General features: G+C 33.2%; 1 protein-coding gene across 1 annotated transcript in view; it reads left to right on the top strand.

Moving 5' to 3' along the window:
• Positions 1-14,046, top strand: part of LOC114336298 (uncharacterized) — a 233,738-nt gene that overhangs the window by 85,086 nt on the left and 134,606 nt on the right. The window contains exon 6 of the mRNA XM_050659806.1: positions 142-272. Within this exon, the coding sequence (XP_050515763.1) occupies positions 142-272 (131 nt within the window). The remainder of the gene's footprint in view (positions 1-141; positions 273-14,046) is intronic.

The raw sequence follows: 14,046 nt of genomic DNA, 5'->3' as shown, positions 1-14,046 counted from the left end.
AACCGGAAAAACCTGGTTTTAGGTTATAACCGGTAGATTTTTCCCATCTCTAGTTTTTTTCGATATTGATATGTTTGTTTAATTTTTTAATAAAATATGTTAATATTCCATGAAAATACTAATTGGGTAAAATATTTTCAGATCAAGAAAGTGGAGGATGGGGCAAATGGAGTTCCTGGACACCGTGCACCAGTACTTGTTTTGGAGGTACCAGAAGTCGATACAGGTTTTGTGATTCCCCACCACCAAGATACGGAGCCAAGTTTTGTGAAGTAAGTTGCAACATATTATACATATCTAAAAAGTATTTCTAGATTATTTAAATTGTGATGTTAATTGAAGTGGCGAAAATTCATAAAAAGTTTAAAATATAATAATAGTATAATCATTCAAGCATAAAATAGATCCACACCTCGCAATTCTAATTGCCTTCATCGATCTTCTTGAAAATTTGGAATTAAGTTCATTTTACCCTCCTCTTCAAACCTGACTTGGTCGCAAAGCATGCTTTTTATTTTTAAGGGGTGAAAACTACCCCTTACTCAAATAAATTGAAGACTAAGGAATTAAAGTGGTAATGGGCCATAATTATGTTTAAATATGTTAAATGTCGATTGCTTTGAATCATGACTAATATTTTGATATTGTACAGCTAACCAGCCCTTAAAAACAACTCATCATACAAAGATTATTTAAAAAATATGGTCAAGAAACATGAAATTTTTTATTTTGGATCGTAGTAGGAGAATTTCTTCCCTTCAAGTACAAAATATCTGACACAAATTTCATAAGCTATAAGATTATGAGAGCTGTAATATTTCTATATCCTATTGTTTTAAGACTTTCAATGTGAAAGGGCTAAAAAGGCGCTCCTTTTACATTGAAATCAATACTTTAAACGCTTATATCTCGCTTAATTTATAAGCTACGTCAGTTATAAAAAAGCAAAATTTTCATTAAAGAAAAAACTAAATTTTTGGTCAGAACAGTTTTTTTTCATAAATACAATATTTTTTGAGATATTTTAAAAAATAACGTATTTTTTGGAAAATCGAAAAAAAAAAATCTACTTAAAACAAGTTTTTTCAAAACGTAATTGTTCTAAATAAATAAAGTTAATTTTACATGTGCTACGACTAATAATAATTTTGCCGCACATGGCATACATTTTACCGTTATTTTTTCTTTTATATATTCGAGGTATTTGATTAATTTTCGTCATAACTTGCTTAATTTTTTATGCTAGAGACTTTTATCAAAGCTTATTTTGAAGATCTAAAAAGGTACTTTAAAAATGTTTATTAACATGCATTATGAAAAATTAATCATTTTCCAATATTTGAGCTCAATCTTTGCATAAATTTACAAAAAACAAAAAATTAGTTTTCAATGACTCATAAGTTGCTTAATGTTATCTAAAAATTTAATTAAAACTGACTAGTTTCTTTGTTTTTTTATAATCTCCAATTTTAATAGGGATGATTTTTTCCTGAAAATGCGTAACTTTCGAGTTATTCTCGAAGAACTATTGAAAAACGTGTTTTTTTTTTGGAATTTTCAATCGCGAATAACTCAGAAATTATTAAGTTTGGTAAAAAATTTTATTCTACATTTTCTTCATAAAATTCGCTTCTCTATCGATTCCCGGTGTCATTTTAAAATTTTAAATTTCCTCCCCCGAGAAAGGGTGGCATTCACCCCCGGGGTGGAAGCATACATTAGCACCAAGTCAGGTTTGTTATTGCATCATTTATGAGCTACTGTCAAAATTTCAAACAAATCCATGAAGGCCTTTAGAATTGCGAGGTGAATTGCGTTAATGAATGTACTATAACTCTTACGTACATAAAAAAGTCCATAATAATGATTTGTTTACTATGTATTTTATTATTAAAAAGTTCATTCCTTATGAGAAGTACTCCTCGGTGAATATTGTTAAAACAAGCAACTTAAAACCTTATTTTATCAGTTACCTACCAATAAGTAATTTGGGCTTGTTTCAATTAAAAACATTGTTTTTTAGTTGTTAATGCAGTCAGATTGTCCGCCCTTTATTAACAATTTTTTTTATTTATTTTCTTTATTAACAATATTAACAATATATGTGCTTTTTTTAACAATTAAAAACAATGTTTTAGAATAAAACGTGCCAAAACTTCTTAAGGGGAGCTGATAGAAGATGGTTTGAGCTTGAATTTAGGTACTTCGTAAGTTCAAAAATTGTCTTTTTTACTTGTGTCTTTAAATCTTGAAAATCGTCATTTTTATTTTTTTTTCAGAGATAACTAGAAAACTACAGTATCCGCCAAAATAAACAGTACCGAAAATAAAAAATTATATTTATGAATTATTAATTTTTACAATACAAGGTGCATCATGGCGTCCAAAATGTGCATCATGGCGTTGCAAACAAGCTTTATACCGTTTCTGAAGATCATCAAACATATTTAAGAAAAGTGGTTGCTGCAAATGTTGAAAATAAGTTATTATTTTTTGCCGTTGTTCTCCAACAGTTTCTGGCGAATTTTTCGAGCGAAATATTGAATTCTTCATCATACCTTAAGTGTAGGCATCAGGTGGTGTTAAATCCGGTGAATGAGGTGGATACTTGAAATCTGTGCGACAGAAATATTATTCTGTTACAAAAATGTTCACGAAGCAAATTTATGGAGCGTTCAGCTGTATGGCTTGTTGCGCTATCCTGAAATGATTCTTGAATTACTCGCATGACAAAAGGTCTTTAAAATCTCTGACAAAAAGTATCACAATATTATGTTTGTACCGCCTTGTTAAGTTGTTGTTGATATCTATCTGACACTTGTTTTAACCATATGCCATTATTTCGACCAATTCCGTATGAGCGGAAATAATGTTCTACAAAAAAATTTTTTTTCTTCGGTAGAGAGAACCATAATGACAAAGATTTTAACCGTAACGTAATGTCAAGTTGACAACTAATGACAAGCATAGCAAATATGATAAATGCAACTTGCGTGCTGCGCAATTTCACAGCCTTCTTAATTTCGGTACTGTTTATTTTGGCGAATACCGTATTAACTTAAGAGAAAAATTTCATAAGCCGTTTTTTGTTTCCAATGATTCAAATGGAAGATCCTATAACAATATAATTACAACTATAATATAGGCCACATTATAAAACCCTTACCCACCAAAATCTATAAAAATCGTGCAAGTTGTTTCCGAGATAATTGAGGCTGTCCGACGCAAGGAAGCGTGTCGAATAATATATCGCTTGTACTAGTTCATCGAATTTAAAACAGTACTGCCGGTTGTAACTCTAAAACCGGAATCTATCGCATCTATTGGTATCTAGCGATTTTAGGGCACCAGCTATCATTTTTTGTTATAATGTCAACTTTCTGATGAAATAGTTTTCAAAACCGGAAAAGATACATTATGTTTTATAGGTTAAGAAGAACGGAAACAAAACATACAAAATTTTATAATTAACTAATTATAAAAATTTAACTAAACAAGGAAAAAAATGTAGAGACAGGCAAATGAAAGGGTTTTTAAATACTTTTAAAACACGCATTTGTAAATTAAAATCCATAATATGGTAGTATATTCGAAGATACAGCTGTTTAAAAATAGCCTGTTGTTCGAAAATCGCATTTTGGAGTTTTCCGTTCGTTCTTTTTAACCTATAAAATACAACGTATCTCTTGCGGTTTAGCAAATTGCATTATTAGGCGAAGCAATAAATCACTAAAAATACATCCGAAAAGAAAAGGACAAGACGGATCTTAATAATTCTTTTGGCATTCGATTCGTGAATGCGCCAGGACACTTTGTGACCCTGAGCCATGATATAATATTGAAAAACTGCATACAAAAAATGCATTCTTAAAGTGCATCTCAAACAGACAATAAAAAAATCAGAACTTGTCAATTATTGGCGGAAATGAGTTCAATTTTGTACCTCGGGGGTTTTTCGGGGCGCGGAAAAAGAATATGACGTCGAAAGTGATCTCTGAAGTACCTGGTGCCCTTGGTACCTATCGTTTACCTCGTCTTGTGGAGTTTTCGGCTAATTCATTAAAAATTAGTCAAACATCATTATTTGGTGGTTTTTGGGGCTGCTTACGACGAATATGACATCAGAAGTGATTTCCGGAGTACCTGGTGCCCAGGGTACCTACTATTTATCTCGTCTTGTGGAGTTTTCCGCAAAAAATTTATTAAAAAATTAGTCAAAAATAATTACTCGGGGGTTTTTGGGGTCGCTAACGACGAATACGACATCGGAAGTGATCTCCAGATTACCTGGTGCCCAGGGTACCTACTTCTTCTAGAGTTTTCGTCAAATTCATTAAAAAATTAGCCAAAAATCTCCATTCTTAAGTTTTTGGGTCGCTGACGACGAATATGACATCGGAAGTGATCTCCGGAGTACCTGGTGCCCAAGATACCTACTGTTTATCTCGTGACTAATGAGTTTTGACTAATTTTTTAATGAATTTGCCGAAAACTCCAGAAGACGAGGTAAACTGTAACCTGGGTACCAGGTACTCCGTAGATCACTTCCGATATCATATTTGTCGTCAGAGACCTAAAAACTCCCGAGGAATGATTTTTGGCTAATTTTTTAATTAATTTGCCGAAAACTCTAGAAGAAGTAGGTACCCTAGGGACCAGGTATTCCGGAGATCACTTCCGATGTCATATTCGTCGTTAGCGACCCCAAAAACCCCCGAGTAATTATTTTTGACTATTTTTCTAATACATTTTTTGCCGAAAACTCCACAAGACTAAGTAAACAGTAGGTACTCTGGGCACCAGGTACTCCGGAAATCACTTCCGATGTCATATTCGTCGTGTGCGGCCCCAAAATCCCCCGAGTAATTATTATTTTTCACTAATTTTTAACGAATTTGCCGAAAACTCCACAAAACGAGGTAAACCGTAGGTACCCTGAACATCAGGTACTCCGGAGATCATATTCGTCATCAGGTCATATTCGTTTTAAGCGACCTCAAAAACCCCCTAGTAACAAAATTGAACTTATTTCCGCCGATAATTGATGAGTTCAGAATTTTTTTTAGTGTCTGTTTGAGATGCACTTTAAGAATGCATTTTTTTATGCAGTTTTTCAATATTATATCATGGCTCTGGGTCACAAAGTTTCTGGCGCATTCACGAATCGAATGTAAAAAGAATTATTAAGATCCGTCTTCTAGTTTTTTTTAGACGTTCAGTGCTTTATTGCTTCGACTACATGTATAGCAAGAAAAATGAAAGTTTGTGCACTAAAATCGGTCCACTGGGTTCCATGGGCGCCCGCAGGATTTTTTTTCAGGGGGGGCAAAATAAAAAACTGTTGTATGTAATACTTATATTTTTAAAACGTTAAGAAAACAAAATATTGCAACTTCTTTTAGGAACAAATAACAAAACCACGAAAGCAACTCTTAAAAAATACAAAACAAAATATTATAATAAATGTTATTAATGCTAAAAGGTAATAAAAGTAATACCTAAAAGTAATACAAAATAGCATGCAATTTTATTCTTAACTAAAAACCAGTCTTCTGTTATTTTGACAAAATTCGTCTAGTATTTTAGTGGAAAAATTGGAAATATTTAATAGACGATTTCGATGGATACTCAACAATGCTAGCCCAATAAGTCTATCTTGTCCCATTGTAGCTCTTATCCACGTTTTAATCCTGCGTAAGGTGCTAAAACTCCGTTCAATTGTGCAGGTAGTACACGGCAAAGTAAATAGAAGAATGCAGCTATCTTTGATAGCAGGAAAAAATTTACAGTGCTGAATAAGATCTTCAATGGTTATGTTCTCAGCTATTTGAGATTGAGATAAATACTCTCTCCAAATATTTAATTCGCTTTCCAAATTCTCAATGTTGTATAGATTTCCTACCTTAATTGCGAAAGATTTAACATCTAAAGATTTTATATTTTTTGGTAAAATATTAAACAAAGAGAAGGCGACTTCATGTTCTTTAGAAAATCTTGTTTTTAAGGCAAGAATCAGATGATCTAAATATGGTATAAATATAGATTTTCTAAAATAATCTTCTGCTGAATCAGATTCATAGTTAGATCTATGAATTTGTCGACCGCAAATTCGTGGTTTTCCCACTTCTATGTTGAGGGTCTCACAGATAGATAATGCATAGGAAAAAATGTCTGCAAAATTTGAATCAACCTCTGAGCGCTGTTTTTCACAAGTCCTGGTAATTAAATTTATGTGGTGATGAACATCTACAAAATTAATTGAAATACCTTGTAGCGTATTTGCAATGGGCTCTAAAATATTTGAATATTTACTTGCCACAACTAGACAAATAACAAACGTAAAGGAATTTAAGGCAGCCCATAACTGAGCTGCTCTTTTTGTAGTAGAAGAGTTCATTAAAATTTGCCCAGTTTTTATATCAAAAAGTGTTTTAAATATTATTTTAAAATTTTCAGCAAAAATCCGCAAAGATTTATATTTAGCTGACCAACGAGTTTCACAAAACAAAGGTATATTGGGAATTAGGTTTCTTCTTAGAGTACTCTCTCTAAAAAATACTATTACGTCTTTAACAGTACCTATGGTATTTCGAATTTCAACTATTTTACTAATGTCGTTTATGACTAAATTTAACCTATGGGAGGCACAATGAAAATAGAATGCTTTTTTATACTTATCTTGTACTCTCTTCTGAACCCCGTGAATTTCACCAGCCATTGTTGAGCATCCATCATAGCCCTGCCCTACAAGTTTGTCCATGTTTAAACCTGATGTTTCAAAAAAACTCCAAAATAGAATAAGCTATGCTATCAGCGTTTAGTTTATCTAATTTCACAAAACCAAGAAACTCTTCTTTCACCGTAAAATTTTCATTTTCTTTGTATACATACCGTATACCAACAGATAACTGTTCATGTCCCGAAATGTCCGCAGTCTCATCAGCCATAACACTAAAATATTTGGAAGAATTTGCTTCTTCGACAATATTTTTTAATATTACATGTCCTGCCAATGAAATTATTTCATTTTGGATCCTGTGAGAAGTGTATTTAAAGTTACCACCTGCGTTCAACAAGTGATTCTCTAAAGTTGTATCACCAGCGTCTATCCTGAATTTTAAGAGATCCAAAAAATTTCCAGAATTTTTGCTGCTTTCTCTTAAAGGCATATCATGAGTTCCACAAAAAACTATTGTTTTTATAATTGGAAGAATTTTTTTTCTATTTTCCGCTACATTTATTTGCTTTCCCTCATCAATCAGAGACAATATATCTAGTTTTTTATTGGACATCACATCAATAAAATTTTTGGAACGGATAATTGAATCTTTATGCCAGGCAGAATTAGAATGGTTCTTGGCCTGCGTGTGGAAATCCCTGTATTTTATAAATGGCCTTGTTATAAATGCGCCTAAGGTACTACCGTGTGTCACAACAGGTGGGAAAACCACACAATACTTACAAAGGGCACCTTTAAGAACTTTGGAATAAACCAACCAGTCATATTGTTGAAGCCATTTGTGTACAAACGGCCGTTTATTTGGATCAACATCTTGCTTAAAATCGTAGGTAGGGGGCGGCGTATACGGACTTCTTAATATATCGTATTGGTATTTTTGTTTATCTTGAATCGACGAGGAATTTACAAAATTTCCAATGTCTTCTGATTGACCGTCTGGAAATATTCGGGCAATGGTTTCTTGTACATCAGGCTGATCTGCTGTCTCCGCTAAAGTATTTCTATTCGAAGAAGTGCTAGGCTCTGCTTCCTTTACTGCATGTTCATGTTCCCCTTCTTCTTCGCGTGCTATGTCACTACTTGTGCTAGGGATAGGGCTACGAGTTGAAGCCTTATTCTTTTTGGAATCGGTAACTTCCTCGAGGGCGGTTGTTTTTCTTTTAAAGAATGTTCGAATGTCCATTTTTTTCTAAAGAATAAACCAGCAAAACTATAGTCATGCAGTTTAAGGAAAATGTTAATAAATCAAATTACCTGATAAGGATTGTGTTTGTATTAAATGATAGAAACCGGAAACCGCCCGTAAGGCTAACACGATAATAACAAAATAAAATACACTGCGAATCTCAACGCAAAGAAAATAAACAACGGCTGTGAACTCTGAGCGGCTTGACGAAAACAGGTAGAATGGTGGTGCGTGGCCGGGGCCGGATTATCTATCACCATCACCACCACCACCATGTGATTGTGCTTGTGCTACGACGTTGCCGGTTGCATTCAAAAGGCGCGTAGGTTCGTAGGTATTAGGGAGTTTTTGTGCACACAAATACGTAAACGTAACGCATCTTTTTGACATATACGCTTGCGCATTAATGGTTGAACTCCCGTATCGCGATACGTATTACCTAAGGTTACGGGCTGGTGCGTTAGGTTCATACGCATTCCTATCGAGCCGAAAGTCACCGAATGCACACGAGGATCTTGCCCGATTACCTACCAAATGAACATTTCATCAGCGTACTACCTGTTTATAAACATTTTAAGGTTATATTGGTTATTGGTTTACTCTATTTGAGTAAAATTATTCTGTGTTTGTAATTGGAAATTGGAGCTTCATAATAGATTTAAAATTTTATTGTTTTTAAGTTGTCTATTAATAAAGCAAAACAAACAAATCTTGTATTAATTTAAGAAATACAGTGATCACCACAATTAATAACTAGATAAACAAATGACCTAGTTTCAGTAAAATTTTCAAATAAATATTACCACACTATTTACATTATACCTACTGGAATTCTGATGTAGGTATACAATAATTTACAACTAAAAAGTAGGTATAAACAAAAATAAAACAATTTTAACCTAAGGAAAAATAATATTTTTATATTTAAATAGAAGCAATTAAAACCATACAATTTCATCATTCATTTATCTTTTTTTACATTTGTATATTAATTGTATATTGTGTGAACATTGTTTTATTTTTTTAAATGTCAACGGAATTTAAAAATGACTTTACGATTTGCTTTACGTTACGTTAAGGCAGTTACAAAAACTACCTATTTTAACATTCATCCTCTACGACACGTTAGTTGCTTTACGTATACGGAGATGCGTACGTTACGTAGCAACAAAAACTCCCTATTCGACGTACACTAGACTCTCGATTATCCGAGTTAATTGGGACCGTGACTACCTCGGATACGGAAAAACTCGGTTAACACTGAGCTTGGTTATATTGATAGAAAAACACGTAAATGATCATAACTGTGGATATTTTAATGACAAAACTGATACAGTACTGTCTATAAAAGATAAAAACATTTGCCTTATCAATATTACTGTTTAAAAATGTCTGATTAATTTTTTGCGTAAGCTTCATTCCTCTTTTTGAGGTAACGATGTTGCGCCAAGGTTGAAAGTTGTAACTCACCAGTTATGACTTTTGCCTCGGTTAACCGAGGGGCTCGGATAACCTAGACTCGGATAATCGCGAGTCTACTGTATTATATTTAATATCTTAGACCATGGTCTAAGTTTAATATAATATTATCTCCATAATTTTGTTTTTGGTTTATATACTTGTATAATATACCTTTTATGTCAACGTAAAGGTATTAACTTTTTAGGTTTGAGTACAGAAAAATATACAAAATAGTAAAATCTCAGGGGGGGCCAAGGCCCCCCCTGGCCCCTCTCTGCGGGCGCCCATGCTGGGTTCAGATATATAGTTCTTCAAATATAGGGTAAAAAGGGCTATTTTTGACCCTAGCTCAAGCCCAAGATCACCTAGAGGGCTAAAAATTGCTATAACCTACTTTTTTAACGTACAATAACTTAATTTAGGGGAGTCAATAGAGAACGAAAATATGCATTGTTTCGGAAAAATTCAAACAAGCTTATATTTTTCTAAAACTTTTTTATTAGTTTATGTACTTGTTAAATTAAAAAGTTCTACTCACAGATTTAGCCGCTAATTGTTTATTAATTATTTAAACAATAATAATTTTTTTGTATAAATAATTTTAAAAATATAGTTGCGATGAAATAATAAAGAAATTAAGAAGTAAAAAAGGATACCAAATGAGAGAAAAACACCTTAAACTACTCTGCTATTCAGGTGATGCAATACTAATGTCTCAAAGTGAAGATGATTTACAACGTATGTTGCACCAATTTAATATAACTGCCAGAAGATTGAACATAGTAATTTCCCGAAAAAGACAAAATCAATGGTTATAGTTTAAATAACTAGGAATTACACTATCTAGCTACGGAAAGCTCGAAACAGAAGTGGAAGATCAAGAGAATAGAGCAAACAACCGCAGGTTGCCTAAATTAAATAATATACAGTGATGAGCGCGCTAATAACCAGCAAAATAACGCAAAAGATGGAAAACATATTAAGTTGTGAGAAAAAAAAAATGAAACTAGGGGAGGTGAGAGATTTAGCGATAAAAACCTATCCACTTGCGTTCTATTTATTGCTTCCCACCTTTAGACGTATCAGAGGAGTATGTCAACTAAAACTGTCACTGTCACATTGGAAGTTTTATCGCTAAATCTGCCACATCCACTAGTTCATTTCTTTTTATCTCACTTAACTTAATGCATTTTCCATTTTGCGTTATTTTACAGGTTATTAGCGCGCTCATTACTGCATAATATCATGCAGTATAATACACTGCGCGTCTGAGAAAACGGGCACCCCAAAAAATGGGTCATTTGTTGTCACCCCTAAACCTGTTGTCCAATTTAAGTAATTTTTTTAATATGTTATAGCCTTATTCTTTAACAATATCGTTGTAATAATATTGTTGCTAAAAAGGTAAATTTTCATTGTATACCGGGTGTACGAATCAAACTCTGGTTTTTTCTTAAAGTTCGCAACACCCTGTAGAATATTCTAGCATTTATAAAATAGTGAAATTAAAACTTAACTATGGCCACAGGTTTTCTTAACATTTTGTTTTTTGATCCATTCGCTTACGTTGGATAATCCAAAAGTTAGGTACTTTAACAACTAGCCATGTTCTTCATCAGTACAGGGTGTTTCTGAATAACTGCGACAAACTTTAAGTGATAATTATGCATGAAAAAATAATGACCGCTTGCTTTATAAACATATGTCCGCAAATGCTTCGTCTCCGAGATACGGGATGTTTAATTTTTTCTTACAAACTGACGATTTATTTATTGCCCTAAAACAGGTTGAGATACGCAAATGACATTTGGTAGGTTTTAAGAGATAGATATTGCGCAATTTTGACATTAAATTAAGAATTTTATATTCACAATTGGCGCGCATACGGGTAATATGACCGATCATATTACCCGTATGCACGCCAATGGTGAATATAAAATTCTTAATTGAATGTCAAAAATGTGCAATAACTACTTCTTAAAACCCACCAAATTTCATTTGCATATCTTAACCGGTATTAAAGCAATAAATAAATCGCCAGTTTATAAGAAAAATTCAACATCCCGTATCTCGGAAACAAAGCATTTGCGGACATACGATTATAAAGCAATCTGTCGTTATTTTTTAATTCAGAATTACCCCTTAAAGTTTGTCGCACTTATTTAGAAACACCCTGTACTGATGAAGAACATGGCTAGTTGTTAAAGTACCTAACTTTTGTATGATCCAACATAAGCGAATGAATAAAAAAAAACAGAATATTAAGAAAACGTGAGGCTATAGTTGGGTTTTAATTTCAGTATTTAATAAATGCTCGAATATTCCAAATTTGTTGTCAGGTTGTTGCGAACTTTGAGAAAAAAACATAGTTTGATTCGTTGGTGTTTAGCAACAATATTATTACAGCGATATTGTTAAAGAATAAGGCTATATAAGATATTAAAAAAAAAATACTTGAATCGGACAACAGGTTTAGGAGATACGAGACATCAAATATTATTCATTTTTTGGGTGCCCGTTTTCTCTGACGCGCAGTGTACCGGGTGTCCCAATAAGAATGGCTCTCGGCCATATCTCAGGAACCGTTTATAGTAGAGCTTTGAAATAAAAATTTTTATAACAAAAGTTGCCTCAGGAAAAGCCTGGAAATTATTTTCATAATTGTTGGTCCACTGCTAGAGGGCGTAATTGAATATCAAAAATAAAAAAATCTAAATTTTACAGAATTTTCCTAAGGAAGGGGCACTGGAAATCCGATTATTGTATTCTTCATCAAATTCTGCGCATATTTGATTTAACAAGTTTAACTCTACCTTTGCAAATAAGAGGTGGGGGTGAGTGGGAACCTTGTTATGAAAAAATGGCTGTAAGTCCGGTTCTGCTAAATCAAATTTTGAAAACTGGGTCTTGTTGAAGACAGATCTTTTTCTTCAATGTAAGATATAAAAATATAATTAATTAAAACAACAATATAAAGAGAAACAATACTATTAAAATTAAATATAACACAGAACAAAAAGAACTACTTAGTGACGACCTAAATATTCAAATTGTTGCCCATCATACACTACTCTAGAAATCATTATCCAGAGAATACTAAACGCCATTCAAAGCATATCGAGAGCAGAAATTGAGACTGCTGTTCAATCTACTCTTGAAAGAGTAAATGTTTGCAACGAAAATGATGGGCAAAAATTTGAACATTTATGTCATCACTAAATAGTTGTTTTTATTTCTTTGTAATAGGGCTTTTCAACGCTTCTCATTTGTTTCGAGCCTCTGTCAGATGCGGTATAATCCGTGTATAATATTAATATACGAGATATGAACGAGGTTCGAAACAAATGAGAAGCGTTGAAAAGACCTAATATACGTTGACTGCTGGAAAATGTTTCTTTGTTGTTTCCATAGTACCCTACTTTTAATGAATTTCGTTTACCGGTGACAGTAACAGTTATGTTTTTAAATTTACACGTTTTGTAAGATATCTCGAGATAGAAAAAAGGTATTAACATGCGGTTTTCGCTATTCTGTTGATAATTTTATCTAATTTTGTAATATGGTATTAAAAATGCATGTTTGTATTTAATATTTTCCAAGGAACACTAGATTTCTGAAAAAAATTAAATAACGCCTTCTAGCTGGCATATTACTCAGTAAGTTGGTTCGAAATCATAACTTTTACATTGACGAAAAAGATCTGTCTTCAACAAGACCAAGTTTGCAAAATTTGATTAAGCAGAACCGGACTCACAGCCAGTTTTTCATAACAAGGTTCCCACTCACCCCCACCTCTTATTTCCAAAGGTAGACCTAAACTTGTCAAATCAAATATGCGTAGAATTTTATGAAGAACACGACGATCGGATTTCCAGTGCCCCTTCATTAGGAAAATTTTGTAAAATTTAGATTTTTTAATTTTTGATATTCAATTACGCCCTCTAGCGGTGGTCCCACAATTATGAAAATAATTTCCAGGCTTTTCCTGAGGCAATTTTTGTTATAAAATTTTTTATTTCAAAGCACTACTATAAACGGTTCCTGAGATATGGCCGAGAACCATTCTTATTGGGACACCCGGTACATATTTATATAATGGAGAAATAAAAATATCGGAAAAGAAATATAAGGCAGAATTTACAAAACAGTCATCAGACCAATAATGACATACGCGGTAGAAACACGACATGACACAGAGTGAACAAAAATAACGTTAGAAACAGCAGATATGAAAACCCTTCGAAAAATTGAGGATAAGACAATATGGGACAGAGCTAGAAGTACAGATATGTGAAGATGAAATGTAGAGAACATTTAATTGGGTAAGAAACAGAGGAGTAGCATAGAACTACCACATAAGCTGAATGACAACAAAGAGAGTAGTAAAGATGGCCAAAGACGGTTCGTCATTAGGAAGACGATCAGTGGGAAGACTACGAAAACGATGGAACGACAACTTCTTCTTCTCTAGGTGCCGTATCCGCTTCGAAGATTGGCAATCATCAGAGCGATTTTTACTTTTGAGATCGCGGCTGTAAGTAATTCGTTGTTACTACATCCAAACCATTCCCTAAGGTTCTTCAACCTTGAGTTACGTCTCCATCCTATGGATATTTTTCCCTGGATTTTTCCTTTCACAATGGCCTGGAGTATTAGATAT

Source organism: Diabrotica virgifera, chromosome 8, assembly GCF_917563875.1.
Source record: "Diabrotica virgifera virgifera chromosome 8, PGI_DIABVI_V3a".
Classification (NCBI taxonomy): domain Eukaryota; kingdom Metazoa; phylum Arthropoda; class Insecta; order Coleoptera; family Chrysomelidae; genus Diabrotica; species Diabrotica virgifera.
The sequence above is the reverse complement of the archived record's forward strand: the minus strand, read 5'-3'. Positions and strand labels throughout refer to the sequence as shown.